Raw genomic sequence first — 18,289 nt, 5'->3', positions numbered from 1 at the left:
ATATCAAATTTTTAAATGAAAAAAACCTCAATCCCAGTAACCCCAAAAAAATCAGAAAAAAAACCCCCAGAAATCTTGAGAAACACCACTTCTTCGGACCTTAGAGAGAGAACATAGGCAAAATTTTACATAATGAACTATTTTTTAATTAGGCACTTATTTTTTATTAGATATTTGGATTTATTTTATTTGGTGTTTATTTTTATTAGGCATTAATTTTATTAGTATTTCTTTTTAGTATTAGGCAGTTTGGTATATTTGGTTAGCCCTGGATTTATAACATATTTATCTTATATTTCTGCTAGTCACCTCGAAAGACAAGAACAATTTTCTTCCACCACTTGATGCATATTTTTGGCAGCTAAGGGCTTCTGTCACTTGTTCTAAGCACTGGAGATCAGCCATAGTTAGGGACAGGAAGTAAGGTGGGGCTGGCTTTTAATGGAATTAAACTCTTGGTTGCCTCTTATCTTGTCACAGTCACACGCTTGCAGCCAAACCAGCAGCCAGATTTGCAGCCAGACAGGCTTTTCTCCCCCACATCCAGAATTCAGAGGCCATGATGAGAGAAGGAGCTAGCTGGTCCTTCTCTGCAGCCTCAGCCCAGCTCTCCTAAGAGCAGACTCATTTAAACACTTTGCTAGTACAGGAATCCACATCTTAAACAATGCTCTTGATTTCTCCTGATTGCTTCCTATGACACATTATTGCTGCGCCTTTTGCATTTTTGATTAATCTCACATTTGTTAGAGGGACACAAATTCTCAAATCTCACACTGTATGGGGCAGCAGACAGAGCACTGCAATCCAATGGACCCTTCTAAACTACACACCAGCCATGTAATTTCTGGCAACAGGTCTAAGTGACTTAAAGAAGGGAAACCCTTCTAGCCTGAAGTCATTGGGAGGGTGGAAAAGAGAATTTCTGTTATCCTTCTTCTGTCCTTCTTCTTTAGCTGCCTTTTCTCTGAAGTATTTGAAATACCCAACTCAGCCATAGCTTTACTGTCCAGTGGACAAGGGTTTGTCCTTCAGAGTTTGACAGCCCCCAGATTCAAAGTGCTGAAAGTTTCAAGGACCTCATCACCAGCACTCTGCAGTTGCCTGGCCTTACAGTAAGCAGCACTAGAGGGTTCGTGCTGCAGACAGGAAAATAGATCTGCATCACTTAGCAACCATAAGGATAGACTTGCACAGGAAAAGGTTTTTTTAAAAAATTCTGGACTGATAAACTTCATGACTTAGGATCTTCCAGAGAAGGCATCCCAAGATTCACAACAGATTAGCACCCTCCACACTTTACTGTTCTTCATCTAAGAATTTCATTTTCAAGGCAGTGCAGACAGAAACAGGACTCTATTTCCTCAAGCAAAACACATATCAGACAACATTTTATAAGTAAGAAGTTATCTTTGTGACCCATTTGCAGTGGTATTGAGAATAAACTAATCACTGCATTATTTAAATACAGGTATTTTAGAGTCTCCATAAGGGCTTTACCATATTTGAATCACCTTCTTAGAGCAAAAGGCAAGCATTTACTGCTAAAAATAAATGCATTTATTGAGATCTCACTCAAGAAAAAGAAACCATTAATATCTACTCATATTAAAATGGTTTAGAATAAAATTAAATATAAGACAACTTTCTGTTCCAGTTTAAGAAAATACAGGCCACACCAAACAAATTTCATTTCAGTCAAAATTTCAGCAGAGGACATTAATCTCTATATTCGTTTGCTGTACCTCTTCTCACCTATTCCCAAAATTCAAATGTAACTCCCATATACATTTTTGGTACCAGCTCCACAGAGAAAGCACCTCAGTCCATCTACAGCTCTCTCATTCTGCAGCACAGTTTCACCACTGTTCTGAGACTTTACCCCACACTCCTCTTCAGTTCTAGTCCTGGGCCCAATTACATATATGTTTTTACCACATATATATGGTCACTGTTGGGGCTTTTCTGACTGTCACCTGAATGGCCACATAGACCTGGTACACAGATTGCAGTTCTCCAGGCAGACAAGAGAACAGCCTAAGTTATCCCACTCTTAAATTAAGACAGATTTTAACCCTGGGTATCTACAGATCTAACATTCCATCCTGCTGACAATATTAGATCATTTAATCAAAAGAACACTTTCTGGGGTTTTATATCCTTTCCCTTCCTTCCTCTTTTGCCATAAAAGCAACTCTGCTGAGGAGGGGAAAGCAAAGATTCCCATTTTATCTCTGGCATAACCATCATATAACCTTGATTCACAGTGTGAGCAAGATCAAAGATGTCAACAGTATCACCAAATTCGGTGACAATCTTACTGCAGAGCAACTATCACCAATATGACATAAAACGAAACTCAATTAAGACAGATTTGACAATGAAGTCCCAGAAGGGAGCAAACCAGCAGCAGGGAACGAGGGTTGACATGAAAACACAGTGCATTGAGTCACTAACCCAGCCAAAGCCACTGCGTTCCTGAGAGGCCTCCTGGTCCTGAGCTAAGGACTTCCCAACTTAACACACTGCACTGATACTTTTTCAATAGCTCTGTCATCAGAAACCAACCACCCACCACATCAAATGGTTTATATCACACTGCTTATATTCTTCTTTTTCTCTGACTCCATTCTCTTGGAAATCATGTTTTCTTTCCATTGAAAACCATTTCTCTGAGGTCTTTACATCCCTCCACACACATGGCCACTGCATATTTGCTCTGAATCTCCAGTCTCTGAACACACACCACAGCAATGTCCAGTCCTGCTATTTTAACTTGACCCAGCAGCACAGAGCCAGCTGCCATGCAGCTCCTTCTCTTGCTCACTGACCCATCACTGCACATTCCCAGGTTAGTGGAGCTCCTTTTCTATGGATCACTGATTCAGCCTTACACATTCCCAGCACTTGGTGCCCACTCTCTGACCCAATAAAATAACACCATCCCCTTTTTCCATCTCTGAACTCCTCAGTATTCTCCTCCTTGCAGGGATCTGCAGTACCAGAAATGCAATCGCCTACTGCTCCCTGCTAAACAGCAACAACTAATTCAAACTGTTTGAACTACAATTTTAATAATAACTGGTTTAGAATGAATCTTTCCATCCCATTTCCTCCCTCTCATCCCAGAAATAATCAGAGAACAGTAGGACATGCACAAGACACACCAGCAACAGATACAGCCCTGGCAGCTTCCCTACAGCAGAGTACAGGTCAGTTAAAACAGCTTTCCCTCACACACACACACCATCCTCTCTGCAACAAACCTACCCATTTTTCCAGCAGTCCTATCCACCTGAGCAATAATTTCTACTTACTCTGATCTGAGTATCCCCAAAGCCTTGATGAATGAAAACCCCACAAATGGCAAATCTTCCCCCGAGAATCCTGCTGGGTTCAACTGGCGCGTAGAGGATAAAACCCGCGAATTCTTCTCTGGTTCATCAAAATTTGAGGTGTCATCATCAGACTTGAGAGTAGGAACGAAGGGGGGAGGAGCTGGTGGAAAAAAAGCAAGAAGAAAAGATAAAATTCAGCTACAGTTCACTCTGCAACAGTCCCACTCATTCAGTGCTTGCAACGGCACTGCAGCTCCTGCTTTTAATCTTGCTAACACAAGCAGACTGAGCTGCTGCTCTCAAAGCGTATTACAGCAACAAGAGATTAACCCCTGAGCTGCCAACATGGCTACCACTCTGCAGGCACAGCATCTCCCACACTGATCAAACTGGGATTTAGCTTGGGCATTGGAGATTCTGGGGTTTGGGGGTTTTTTCAGGTTAAGATGTTGGGGTTTTTAACACATAAATAATAAAATCAAAGCACCAGGCTAAGAAAATCATTACTGTAATATAGCCAGAAGCCTGTCAATTCTGATTCATCTTGAAAAGGAAAATGTCTCCAACCTGTCCAATTAGTGACACTACCTGAGACAGAAGCCTGATCCTGTGCTAGTCAGCTGAGGGATATATCTTACCCTTTAACACTAACAAGAATCTTCCCAGCATGGGTTTCTAATCAACAGCAAACTGGTCTTTCTCCTGGAAGATTCTAATAAACTCTAGCTACTAAAAGCTCGGTGGTCTTTAGGAAAAGAAGATTGATTTTATTTCTCTAAAGGAGCTTGCTTAAGATCTGGAACTCTTGCCGGGACACCACTGCAGTCTGGCTCTGATACAATCAGCTCTGAAGAGAGGTATAAATAGCAGGAATTACAATGTATTTCTTACTATAATTTCTAAATTGGTACCACTTAACTTGCTAAGCAGTTGTTTAATTTCAGATGATTTTCTCGTGCTTGCTTCAGTTTAATTAACCTAAGGAACAAAAGGACAAGTTCTTCTCGGTGCTGTGCAGCACCCGAGCTACCTGCTGGCTTGGCTACGTGTGGGAAAGGAATGAATGCAGAAGCCCTGCTGTGCAATCCCTACCTCATTAAATCACATTTCCTAACATTTATTTATTTAATTTCATCACTCGTGTCCCCACTCACTGCAACTCTGAGATCAGCAAAGGGGAGACAGCTCCTCAGCCAGCAGCCAGAACAGCCCACCGTCACCAGCTGATGGAAGTGGAGTGTGCTAAACCCGTTACCATGGATCCAGGATGGATCTCCCGTAGCTGAAGGGCTGGTGAGGACTGAAGGACTGGGAACAAACATTGCAGCCCCTGCAGTGCAGGCTCCGTGCATGCCGGCGTTAACCCCACCTGCCTGCGGCGTGACAGCGCCAGGGGCACAGCCAGGCACGGCCGGAGGCGCTGGCTCCCTCTAGGCTGCCAAAGCCTTCCACTGCCCGCCTTTAACTCTCCATTCCCTCGCTGGAACTACCCGCCAGACCAGCGTTAACAGACAAAAAATAAAAAAAAATGAAGAATCTGTCTCCGTCAACTGCCAAATCGCAGCTACCGGCGCAGGATTTGGTAGCAGCTCCCTGAAGAGCCATCCTGACGCTGCTCCCAAGCAGGGAAGTGAGAAGAAATTCCACGAAGCAGATGCTGCTCGTGTACAGTAGTTCCAAGTGCATTAGAATGAGATAAATGGGGAAAATATACTAATTAAATAGGTCCTGTAGTAAGCAGTTTCAGCCTATTGGAACTTACCAGCTCCAGAACATATCAGTATCACAAATTTATTAATTTATTATATTTAATTTGTTATAACAAAAATATACCATAATGCTGATATTTATGCAACAAATGTAATTTTGAAATCTAGATTGTTGATTGGAATATGTATTTCCTTTAAAAAAAATCCCTTAATGTCAGGATAATGTCCAGCTACTCTTACATGTATTCTTAATGATTAAAGACAGAGAAGTAACAGGAAACAATTTGTAAGCCTATCATATTTAATGCAAATACAAGCCCAAAGTTGTAGTTAATTTGAAGCAGAGGAGGATCAGTCCAGGATTAGTATTTTTTAGTTTCAGGACCTTTGCTGAAAGAACCCTGCACTTTCTCTCACAGAAAGGGGTTGCTGTGGGATTTTTAACACTGTTTTTGAAGGCAGATACTGTCTATGAGGTAAACAGAGAAAACAACAAACTCTTCACTTCATCTGCAAAAGTCTAGAACATTTTTAAAGAGGTAGCAAAAACCAACTTAGCTGCCTTTTTATAATGGTACAAGCACCCTGTTCTGCACTCCCCAGAGCCTGACAGATAACTTCATCTCTGAAAGAGACATCTAAGGCCTTACTTCCCATCAGAAATTAGCAAAGAAGATCTTAAGAGTCATCTTCAAGGCCTTGCAATTAAAAAGAAAGTTGTTCCTCTTACCAACAATAAGAATTGCTACTCAAACCACATGCATGAAAGAAAATACCATTTAACTATGCATGCACATAAAAAGATGAAAAAGCACTCAGTGGGGGAACAATGGATGCACAAAGATAAAACTGAATGCGAGACAGAGCAAACCTTTGGGGCTGGTGGGAAACTAGTTTAAAGAGCACAATGTTTTACACTACAGCTTCCTCTGATGTTCAATAAAATATGAGAGCAAAGAAGAGAAATTGTGAATACTAGATTAAAAAATAATGAAAAAAATCCTTTGCCCTCTGTTTTGTATTCACTAGGAACATGATTAACAGCCCAAAATCTCTACAACTCTGCAGTATAACTTTGTTACAATATTTGTATCAAGAAGTAGTAGCATCTAAAGAGAAAACTTGGAACAGTCATCTGACAAAAACACCTCTAGATGTTAAGTAGTTCTGAACTTGTCAACAGTGGCTGAAAATGAGAAGCAGAACTTCTGAAGAAGTTTCAGCTGTTGGAAAAAAAATATCACTTGGGGTAAGAGGGAATAACTAAAAAAAAAAAAAGCTACATGCACTCTGCCTGATGTTGCTAATTATTTGGTAGCTTCCTCATAGATTTTTATTCCTCAGGCTAAGGAGTCCTTTATCTGATGTCCAAAATACCTACAGAATAAACAGAGTAGTCTTGTAAAACCAAGCTAAAAGAGACAAGCAATTTTGTTCTGAAGTGTGGGTCACACCATGGCATAATGTCTAGTTGAGTTATTATTTCTTGCTTCAAATCAGAAAGCTGTCACACAACCATAGCATTTTCAGAACAAGATGAAGACTGGTGAATGCAAATACATTGATGTGCATATCAGTTGCTTCTTTAAAGGGAAGGATCCTTCAGCAGAGGTCAAGATAAGCCTCTGAGAAATAAATGTGAGCACCATGCCATCACATCTGACAAGGTGACAAATTTGCACTTTTCTCAGGCTCACCCAAAAGGGAGGCAAAAGTACTACTCAAAAAGACAGTAAAGCCAGTGCTTCTACTCACACCAAGTGGTTGGGTACAAAGAGCTCCTTTTGTCCCTGACACGTTACAATGAACGTACATGTTCTGTTTACCATTTAAAGGATTTGTGGAGAACTGCATGTTTTAAAAAAAACCAATTCCTTGCCTAGATACATCCCCACTTGTGGAAGGATGTAACCCTCTTCCATCTGTTCCAAAGAATGACTTTCAGAGGAAAAGGGGGTGTTGTAGGTTGCTAAGTTTAAAGGGGGAAAAAAATAAGAAAAAGGGAAAAAGAAAAAAGGAAAAATCCAAAACCACCACACATACTCCAGTACTTTAATCAGCTTATCATTAAGATTAGATAAAGTGTCTCTTATGGAAAAAAGCTTTTTTTTTTTAAACTCTGCCTCAGTGTGTGTATTTATGACTGGTACAAAGAACATTGCCTTAACCAGGTCTTTCCATCCTTTCAAAATATTTTCATGCAAATTCAGAAAAGAGACACTGTATTTCCCCTGGGACAGTGAAAGACTCAACTGAAATAGGAAACTTAAAGGCAATACAGAATGTTTCTTAAGGATAAAAATGTGTTTCTTCTTGATCTACAAGGTGATCTGAGGAAAAGCATCCACCCAGCCTTTTTAAATAGGTTAGGCATTCCTCTTCCTCAGGCTCTAACAGACCTATTTGAGAAAGTGTTATGAAAGAAAAATAGACAATCCCAATGATGAAACTAAAGGAAATTTTTGCTAAGACCACTTATAAAAAAGGCACTGTGCTAGTTCTAACCTATCATTACAATATTATCTTAACACCTTTAGTGTTTTGTCAAGACAATGATCCAACACATACATTTCTATTAATAAAAGTGATTTCTAACCTGCAATACAAGTGATCTCCACTTCAAGAAACAAGTCAACACATTTTTCTGAAGACAAGAATTTAAATGAAACACCACAATGTGTAACTGTTAACATCCTGAATGACAATGTGGTGTTCCTAAGGAGAAGTGTCTTGGACTTATGAATAATGAGATTTGGGTCCTGCCTCTTTAACAGCAGAAAGCAGTTTAGAAATCAGTCTTTAATACTTTCTCAAGTTCTTCTGTTTGTATGTGACATTACCTCTTGTCTTTTCAAATATATAGTTTCCATGTGCAAATCCAAATATGCCATTCCATTTTCAAGACCTCTTGGACTGTAGTTACAATGCAATTCTTAAAATGAAAGGCTCTTTATGCTGTACACATATTGCTTAGGGAAGAATGAAAGTCTTCTGATCATCTCCCAGCTAGACTTCAGCAAGTAGATTTTTGATTCCAAATTAAAAAGCTGATGCAGTTTATGGATGTCAAATAACAAAAGACAACCAAAAAAACCCCCAAATTACACAGAATGCAGCCTTGTTGCTGGTAACTCAAGTATGTCATTCCCCCATTCTCTACCTCTGATTTTAGATACTTTTTAGGTACTCAAATGGTTCTGTTATTAACTTTCCAGTGAAATACGTGATCATGTAGCTGAAACACAGAAATATGCTTATTTCAGGTAAATAAATTTCAAAATACTTTCAGAAAATTCTTTAGTAAGTGAACACAAACTTTTGAAAGTTTTGGTTTATTTTATTTTTGGGGAGGAAGTGCAGTGGTATCTGTTTTCAGGTGGGTTTTTTTTAATAAGCTTTAGAAGTCATTAAATAGCAGAAAAAAGACAGAGCAACAAAGAGCAGAATCTATAAATATGTTTCAGTACAATACTCTAACAAAGGAGAAAAATCACCTGTTGAGACAAATTCAGATAAACCTGACTTTAGGTTTAATTGTTTGATTCTGTTTCTGTAACTTAAGAGCTGCTTCTACAGACACATTACTTGGACCCAGGGAAGTTGGGAGCTTTTTTTTGAGGCAATGATCTTTCAGAAAGGGGTTTACTAAAAAGTCAAGTGTTTCATAGGTTACCATAACAACAAAGTGTAACACTGAAAAGCCCCTTAATGACACATTCTTAACCAAAATCAGTGTATTAAGAATGGCTGTCCTGGAGCTCTCAGCATGATAATTAAATACCTGCAAGGCAAAGGTACCAATTTTTTCCCTACCTTGCTCAGCCTGAAATAGAAATTACATCACTGCCCTTATAGACTATAGCAAAGTCTGGCTATACTGACACAGAATTTATCTTAGAATTGTGGATCAGAGTCACTTCAGTTGGCTTTAGGATCACCCAGTCCCAACACTCCATAACCTTAATGTCTTGGACCAGATTAACTTGGGGTAGTGAGACTCTTTAATGTAAATCTAAATCCTATGACCTCTTCCATCACCCATCTTCTCAAGCTGCCCTTTCTGCAGTTAAACACCTCTATCAGCAGAGGTCAAGATTAGAAAGAAACCTTTAGCTTTTAGATAGCCCAGGTCAAACCTGACCCAGGTTTTGAACAGAATGACAGCCAGACTGCTCAGAAAAACCAGCACAGGGAGAACCACTACTGAGAGCAAAGCAATAGGTGATACATTGAATCTGCTGCTTGAAGCACAGAGACTGCTGTGTTTTGTGCTAGTTACAGTGGGGGTTTATCAAGTATGAGGCATAAGAACAAAATGAGGGGTCAAAACTGCATGAAACCTCACAGTAGGTAGGTGTGGATATTACAGGGAATGATGCAATCTGCTGGCCAGCTGCAGACAGAAATGGGATTTTTTAAATCCCAGATGATTGTTCCAACATTATAACCACACCAGGGCTGCCTAGTGGCTTGTCCATCAGCATCATTGCTGTCACACGAATTGGCAAAATGCTCCATTAACTCCTGCAGCTGTGTGAATACTAGACAGGAAATTGCCAAGGAAACACCAGAACATATGCTCACATGTCATTCTTCTCTCTATATCTGAGGTAACACGATATAAATGCAACACAAAATCCAGGAAGAGAAACTAGTGGCTTAGGCAGGGCTCTGGGGAGAGAAGGCAGAGAGCACTGGGAAATGTATGCTGAAGTGATGAAAAGGGCTCGAGGCTCAATGGCTCTCAAAGGGCAGAAACAATGGAATTTAACAGAACAGCAGCTCCACAAGTTCAAAATTAATGAATCGACAGAAAAGTGAGCAAATAGTCTGTGGAGCTGACAGCTGAAGTGCTGAGATAGTCATCAAAAGTAGAAGCACTGGCTTAGCAATTTATCATGGAAAATGGAGCAGAATCATTCCCTTACAGCATATTTGACAAAAAACATAAGGCAGACATGTTGCTTGGCCAGATAATCTTACAGTCCAAATAATTTAAAATATTCTCCAACACAATCAGATCCCCATACAGAGATCACTGGTGGACTGTGAAGTATTTGCTTTTGCCATGGAGCTGGTGCCTCAGCACTTCCAAATACCAAATTCCATTGCTTACATAGTATTATAAACAGTTTTATGCATAGAGAATTATCTGGTTCACTGGTTTTATTCTATTCCTGGTTGAATGAACAGATTTTTGACCCAAAAAAAACCCAGTAATACATTATCCCCATTGACTTTGACAAAAAGCTTCAATGACCCTTATGGCCACAGACATTTCATCACCTACTGGAATGACAAAAAATAAACCAACCTTAAGTAAACTTGGTTCACAAGTAACAAAAGAGAAAGCTGAAGATACAGCAACAAAAAAAGATGAAGCCAAAATTTAGCAAACTGAAGTGGGAAAGGTCTGAAAAAACATTCTTATGCCTTTTAATCTGAAGAAGGACATGGAAAGGACCATTTTGATTTTCCAGTCTAGTGCCTGCAGTAATATGGCAATTTCATCAGAAATTCATGTGGAGTTTTATTAAACATCCTCCTACCTTACAATTTTTACCTGAGATGTTAACACAGCCTTTGCAAAAACCAAAATGAGCTGTTTTGTTAAGAACACCTGCTCCAGGAAACAGTCCTGTTTCATTAGGAATAATTCAGATCAAACACACTTTAATACTCATTGTACAAATTTTCCCAGTACCAAAAAACCCAGAAATTGTTTATAAATACAATTTTATTCTACTTACAATTACGGATATTGTTCCAGTCAATTTTAGAAAAAAATGGATGGCAGCAGAGATCCTCAAAACCCAGCCTTTCCTTCTGCCCACAGAGCAGGCTCTGGATCAGGTCAAGAAAGTCACTGCTAACTTTCACATCCTCTGGGAACTTCAGAAATCTCTGCATTAGAAAGAAATGGATTTCTGCTCAGTAGGAAAACAGGCTCAGAACAGGAAGATTAAGTTTCATTATTCTGAGATATGTCAGGTACAAAGGATGAATATTTATAGCACACAAATAAAAGCATGGTGCATTTTATCCAAGTAGGTTTTATATGCATTTACTGCAGTAAAGATAAGAACACAGGAACAACTATTCCCACCCAGGCAAATTGTATCCCAGGTCACCATCCTATGCTGAGCAATGGCCAATGGCACACACAAATGGAAGAGTAAAACAAGACACGTCCCCAGAAAATTCCCACAAACTTCCAAAGGGTGGCTCACAGGATTTTTTGAATCAGGGATGATGACACCTGTTACAAAAAATAACTTTATACCTATAATACCTATATAAATACAACACAGTGCATATATTCCAAATATCTTATGAACATGACAAAGAGACACCCATCAACTTTCAATGTAAAGCTGAGAAAAACAGCTTTTAGTTACAGCCTTTTTACTTGAGACCAGGGAAGGAGATCCCTCTACCTGGAAGTTCATGATGTTATTGAAAGTCTTTGCTGAAGTGCCTTCAGTGAAGGGAGACCTTCCATAGATCATTTCATAGGCAATGACTCCAAGGGACCACCAGTCACACTCAGGGCCATAGGAGGCTTTGCCATCCCCTCCCAACCCTGTCAGCATCTCTGGTGCCATGTAGTCAGGTGTGCCCACAGGGAGCCTGGCATTTACCTGGGAGCAAAGATAAACCAAGTGAAATTACAGCACTTTCTGTTCAATGGCATCTTAGTAATAAAACAAAGGTTTTATTTTTCCTCCCACCCATTTTTAATTTTTTTTAACAAGACAATTTTCAGCCCTCCATGTGAATTTTAAGAAAGTAATTTTAACCAAAGCTGTTTAGCAAATAAGCACCAGTTTAAGGAAACTGCTGATAAACAAAGGGAGCTATTTGATATAAAGAGTCAAATTATCAGAGCTAATTGTTACTATAAAGTACAAACTGCTAAAGCAGAAAAGTAGCATCCCAAAAAGCACAGAAATACTAAACTGATGTTTGTTTCAAACAGCAAATATACTCTGCTTCAACCAGTATTAACAGGGACATCATAGCTGAAATTTCAAAAATGGTCAAGTTCAGACAAATATTTCCTGCCCTCATTACATCCTCTGCCATCCTTTTTATCTAGTGTTCCTTATCAGCAAAATACTAATATTTTAATTTCTGGACTGCTTAAAAAAGGTAATTCAGGAGCCAATGCTACAATCTTTTTTTTACTGAGTGGCATAAAGAATGAAACAAAACAGCAAGCAAGCTAACACAAAAACCTATGAGTGACTAAAAAGATAGTGTGAAGAAAAACTTTCAAAGGAAAATGCAATGCACAGAAGCACTGAAAATGTAAGAGCAGGGAAAAACAGGATATTAAAAATCACATTACAAAGAAAATGTTATGGAAAAATAAAAACTGTAAAACAAGACAGAAATATAGTACAGAACTTCATGTTCTCACTTAGATACATTTAAATTTTAAAAATTTTCACTGGAAGTTGTGTGCAGTTACCAAAACTTACAAGCAACTTATAAAAAACTCCACTGATTTAGATTTGATGCAGTACTTTCTGGTGAGTGAAGCCCAGAATATTTAAAAGTGACTCATTTTGATCAAGAACTCCCCAGTCTTCAAAGTTATGTCAGCTTAGTTACAACAGGCACAATTTTCATTCCAACTATAAATCCATGTCCCCTTTAAACACATGGTCCTGCCCCAGTGCAGCACCATGAGAAAACAGACTTGCATATTTCCTTATTAAAATATTAATCCACAAGAAAGGTAAAGGTATCTGCTGAGCGCTGCAAAAGATACTTGAGCTCATGCTTGAAAAGCCATTCACAAATAGAAAAATACAATTGTGAATAGATTCCAGAGTGGACAAGAAAGGCAGAAGAAAGAAGAGCAAGGTGTAATCAAAGAACAGATACCAAGTTAGTTTTCCCTTTCCAACTGGACTATCCAAACAAGCCCCAGCCCAGGTTTAAATCCACATTCTTACCGTTTTGTTTGCTGTCATTTTGGCAGCTGACCCAAAGTCCACCAGTTTAATGTGCCCTGTTCGGTCGATAAGAACATTCTCTGGTTTGATGTCCCTGTAAGCCAGAAGAAAGCAATCAGGACCTTTCCACACCATTCCCTACTGGCACATCCATAAAACAGGATATCCCTATTCACCTATACTCAACCACATGCACAAAGCCTTTCAAGTGGGAGTCTTTTCCAAAAATTGCCCTGTTTCCAAGCAAATCCGGAAGTATTACAGCTCCCCTTATTTCATGGAAGGTTAATAATTATTGACAGCAGATGAAAACAGAAGGTGATTTTGCACCTTGACCACATTGTAACTGACTTACAGTCAAGTATTTTGTAGTTTTCTTCCCAAACTCCCTCACAACTTTTTCTGCACATCTTCCAAATTCAGCCAGTGACCTTCCACCAGAAAGCCACAGCCCATGCTCTAAGTGCTGCCACTACAAACTCTTGGAACATAACATACTTCCTAACATTTCCACACCCTCAAAATGGAATCGTTTTTTTAAATACCAGTATGATTTGAAAATGCACACAGTAATAGTCTCCAAGCCCTGAGAGAAAACTCTGTGATATTTAACTACTCCAAAATTCTACAGTGCCCTGTTCACCAATCAGCACACAACCATTTTTAACAATTACATTAATTTCCCGTAGTATTTGGTGCCAAAAGCAGCAATCCATAGAAAATATTTAAATTTTTTACAGTGCAACATTAAGGCTTCTTTTTACTGAGCCTCCAGAAAAATATATGTAACAATCCTTTCTTGATATTGGTCTGAACTTTACATCAAAGTTAATGCCCTGAGCTACAATTACAGTTGGGAGTCTGATTAATTTTCTAATTTTGTCCTCTGACACAGCATGTGAAATACTGGCAGAGGACAGAATATAGAAGCACCCAAAGGAGCCTTGACGTACCGGTGGACATAACCCATCTGATGGACACTGTGAATGGCCAAAACCAACTCTGCAAGGTAAAACTGCACCATATTCTCATCCAGCTGGTCCTCATATCTGTTTAAGAGTGACAGCAAGTCCCCTCCAGGCTGATACTCCATAACCTACATAGAATTATAAAGGAAGAGATATACAAGATATTCCATTCAACTCCCCTGTATGACACTGGGCATATATCAAACAGTGCAATGTAGTGCAGGAAAATTTGCAGAAAACAAGCACACTTCAACCATCCCATTATTCTTTAATAAACCAACAACAATGATGTTCAGTAGAGGAGAAAATAAAAAACTAGGCATTACCAAGTAGAGATTTTTCTTGTCTTGAAATGCATACTGTAATTGTGGAATCCATGGACTGGTGCTCTGAGCTAATATGCTGCGTTCTTCCTCAAAAAATGACACCTACCAAAAAAGTGTTCAGTTACATCATGAGGAGAGGGAGTGAGAATACATTAGAACCCCCTAGTTTTAGAAAAACTTGGCACACATCACAAAAAAATGACACAGAAATTATTAAGTGCTGTTTCCTGAGCAAGTGCAATGTGAGGGTAGTACCATACTTTGCTTTCTTGTCAATCTGTGCCCCAGAAAGGGTAATTTTAGTTGAGCTCCATTTGTTCTAGCCACAAACAATGCTGAGGGATATCAGGAGCAACCTTAGTGCACCATGTATTGGGAACAACTGATACAGATATTGTATAAATTCATGAGGTCTCTCATGGAGTATCTCTGTCCTACTTGTCATCTCATGTCAGCAAAGATTAACTTCTGTTTCTCACCAAACTAGGAGAACAACCTCCATTATCCCTTTTTTAAGTTTCCAAGTAACACATTTCTCAAGCTAGCGAGAGGCTCTCCATAAAAAATCCAGTCACCACAGTTTGCCTTCACACCCACTCCTGACATTCTACTTTGCTCTTTAAAATGAAAAAAAACCCTTAATGAATAGATTGTCTGAAAATTCAAACCATCATCAACAAGATCAATACTGATTCAGTGTTTTCATTGTCTGTTTTTCTTTTCTTATAATTATGATGGGAAGCTCTTTACAACAAGGGCCATGTTTTGGTACCTGAGGATGGCACCTCACCCAACAGACCCACAGACTGTGACAATGACTTTTAAACACAGCAAAGCTACACACAAATTTATTGCTTCACTCAAATGTAGGATGAACTTTCCCAAGATATATTTTTAACTCAGTTCTATTAATAGTGACAGATAGGAAGTGTTCAACAAATTGCAATTTATCCTCCTAGTCTCATAACAGAAAAATATACATACGTGCTCCTGTGCCAGCAAGGACTCCTTGCTCATCACCTTCATAGCATAGACATCACCAGTGACTTTCTCTCTCACTACTTTGACATCTGCAAAGTGACCACAGCCAACCACACTCTTTACTTCAAAGTCCTTCACACTGGGTTGCAGTTCCTTTAGTTCAGCGATAGCCTCTGCATCTATAAAAATAAAATACTTATTTTTACATTTGGCAACTGGCATTTTATAAAAAAGAGACAACACCGAAACTGGGAATAAAATTAAAAAAGCTCCAGCAAACCAACACCAAAAAAATCCCAACGTTCAGTTCCAGATTCTCAAGAAATGTTAAATCTTTCCAGAATATGCTTCTTAAAAATAACAGCATGCATCAGAACTAGAAAAAGCCTGTATCAATGCAGAGTTAAGTCTGAAATATGGTACATACAAAAGGATCAGGAAATGCTAAGACAGTTACCATAGCAACCATAATTCTGTCCCATTCATAACATCAGAGGCTGAGAACCTCTTTGATTTCTAATTTCTTTCCAGCCATCCTTTATCAATACAAAGTCTATTCTCTGAACAGGAGGGCTTTACCCAGCGAGTTCTAGTCCAGGGCAGGGTTTGCTCCTCTGCCTGAGGGAGGCACCAGTCTATTGTCTAACAACCAACCAGAGGCACTTACTGCAGATATTCAGCTCAAGTTTTCCACTGACTAGTTCCAGCCAGCATGCACTGTGATAATCAGTCACTCACTGGAGATTGTTCTAAAAATTCTTCAAACTAGCAGAAAATTGCTGTCTGCTAATAATACCTACAAATCATTGGGTGGAACTATACCAGGGGGCACAACATGTTACTTGAACTCAAAAGTCTTTCTGCTATATCTTAATGGAAAAACTGATGGAAATTTTCTTTGCTCTTCCCCAAAAGGAATCTGGGCACATTATCAATAAAATATTTACCCCTTTAGGACCTGTATTTCTGAAGCACAGAAATACTCTTTACAAGTTACACATGCAGAACTTGGGCAACACATGGAATCCAAAAGATGAAAGAGCCAGAGATTACCAAGTTTCTCTCTCAAATCTTTTTTTCTCACAGTCACTGTCCTGCGCTCAACTTCTGACATCCTTCTGTGGTGCACACTCAGAGCTTTGCTTAGGCAGTACTCACTTTCCAAGAAAGTACCTCTTCAAATATAAATACAGTACAGACTAAGAAGGAGGCACATTTGAGTCACAGCACTTCAAAAGCCACTTGCATTTGATCTTCTTGGACCTGAACAAATCCTTACCAAGACTGCCAAGATCTCCTCTGCAGAGTTGAGACTGCCAACAAACAATGATATGCTCAAAGTCCTGGGTTACAATCAAAGCAACTAAAGCATTACTCTAACACCCAGATTCTGAAGAACTGTGTTACAAAGTGACACCTGAAAATTAGTCTAAACAAACTTACACTTCTTGACAAAGTTGCCAACATGTTTAATTTTCATTAAAGCAGGGTTCCTGCATTCTTCAAAAAGAACAAATAATGAATCAAGGATGCCTTCCCGGGAGAGAGGAGACATCTGCTGTTGAGTCACAAAGAGTGGCTTCCCCTGGAAAAAAAAAGCAGCAACAGCAGATGGAGTCTCAGACAACAATGAAAAGCCTCAAATCAATAACAGATGTATAGAGCAGATAATATATATCCATTTTAAAATCACTACTTCAGAAATTAGGCAAATGATACAGAAGTGTGAGGTAAATATATCAACTCACTATGTCTATCTGTAATAGCTGTTACAGGTATTTTTCTTGTAGACAAAGCAATCCTTTAAAGTTTCAAGCAACTAAACTAGCAGTCTCAAGAAAGCTGTGATTCAAATTTTAACAATCTATATCCTCCTGATGACTCTGATCTGACTGGCCTTCTCCTTGACACTGCATCATGCAGGTCTTCTCATGGTACAAACAACTGAAGAAATCAGCATCAACAATAGCTCTGGAAGGAAAAGCTGTTGGATCTCAGATGATAAAAAAGCAGCCCCTTAGCTAAATTCATCTTGGGACAGACCCACAGCTCCCTCACTCAAGAAAAAACTGAAGATTACAGGGCACAGAAAGCAATGTTCCATCTTTATGTGGAAAAATCCATCAGGCTAAAACATCAGCAAGTGCACAAAACATTAGATCAATTACTAGCCACTGAATTTCGTGCAAACCAGGTACACTTTGAACTTTACTTAGTTACCCCTTTCTTTTACCCCAAAGAATGACACAGGCATGGTTTCAGTGCCTAAAAAAGCAAAGCTGTATTTTGAGATCCTGGGGATGGACAAGATAAAACTGAGATCAGCTGCTCCCAGGCCAATGTCCTTCACCTGAAAGAGCAGGTTTAGCCGAGACACTCGGCTGGTGATGGGCTCCATTGGTCCTGCCTCGACTGGATTTCGGGCTCCACATTTAAACTTCAACATCTTTACAGCTTATCTCATAGAAACCAGCACCTGAAAAAGGGAACAGGGACATTCAGGAGCCACTTGGCTGGCTGACTCCAAGTAAAAAATATGGATGAGAGGAGATGTAATTTAAGTAACATCCACCTTTCGTCAGGGACAAGACTTATAAGTTTAAACGCGACTGAAGCGTCCCAGCAATTAAAATGGGGAGAAGCACAGAAGCAATTACATTGAAGAAGCTTTCCGAGACAATCCTGTGAGCGACCCCCACCGTGCCACCTTCCCCGCGGCACTCAGCGCCTCGGCAGCCTTTCCTTAAACCCCTCCGGGGACGGTGACCGCAGCACCCGGCTGGGAGGGCACAGAGCCCCCAGACTGCGGGGGTTACAGCGGGCGGACACGAGTCCCCTCAGAGCTGCTCCATCCCAAGCCTGGGGATCCCCTCAGAGCTGCTCCATCCCAAGCCCGGGGTCACTCTCAGAGCTGCCCCATCCCAAGCCCAGGGTCACTCTCAGAGCTGCTCCATCCCAAGCCCGGGGTCACTCTCAGAGCTGCTCCATCCCAAGCCCAGGGTC

General features: G+C 39.8%; 1 protein-coding gene across 11 annotated transcripts in view; it reads right to left on the bottom strand.

Annotated features, from left to right (window-relative positions):
- The window catches only part of CIT (citron rho-interacting serine/threonine kinase), a 67,571-nt gene extending 49,648 nt beyond the window's left edge, over nt 1-17,923 (bottom strand). For 4 of the 11 annotated variants that reach the window (XM_039725881.1, XM_039725885.1, XM_039725883.1 and 1 more), the window contains exons 1-10: nt 17,859-17,877; nt 17,637-17,762; nt 16,730-16,871; nt 15,290-15,465; nt 14,306-14,407; nt 13,965-14,107; nt 13,012-13,105; nt 11,485-11,688; nt 10,798-10,951; nt 3,318-3,498 (exon numbers count right to left, since the gene is read on the bottom strand). In XM_039725881.1, the coding sequence (XP_039581815.1) occupies nt 3,318-3,498; nt 10,798-10,951; nt 11,485-11,688; nt 13,012-13,105; nt 13,965-14,107; nt 14,306-14,407; nt 15,290-15,465; nt 16,730-16,871; nt 17,637-17,732 (1,292 nt within the window). In that variant the 5' untranslated portion in view covers nt 17,733-17,762; nt 17,859-17,877. Of the gene's footprint in view, nt 1-3,317; nt 3,499-3,976; nt 4,023-4,593; nt 4,679-10,797; nt 10,952-11,484; nt 11,689-13,011; nt 13,106-13,964; nt 14,108-14,305; nt 14,408-15,289; nt 15,466-16,729; nt 16,872-17,636; nt 17,763-17,858 lie in introns of those variants that run through there. The other 7 variants (XM_039725879.1, XM_039725882.1, XM_039725884.1 and 4 more) reach the window with 5 other exon arrangements.
- Nucleotides 17,924-18,289: the final 366 nt, after the last annotated feature.

The sequence above is a fragment of the Passer montanus genome, unplaced genomic scaffold (assembly GCF_014805655.1).
Source record: "Passer montanus isolate IOZ18808 unplaced genomic scaffold, ASM1480565v1 scaffold57, whole genome shotgun sequence".
NCBI lineage: Eukaryota > Metazoa > Chordata > Aves > Passeriformes > Passeridae > Passer > Passer montanus.
The sequence above is the reverse complement of the archived record's forward strand: the minus strand, read 5'-3'. Positions and strand labels throughout refer to the sequence as shown.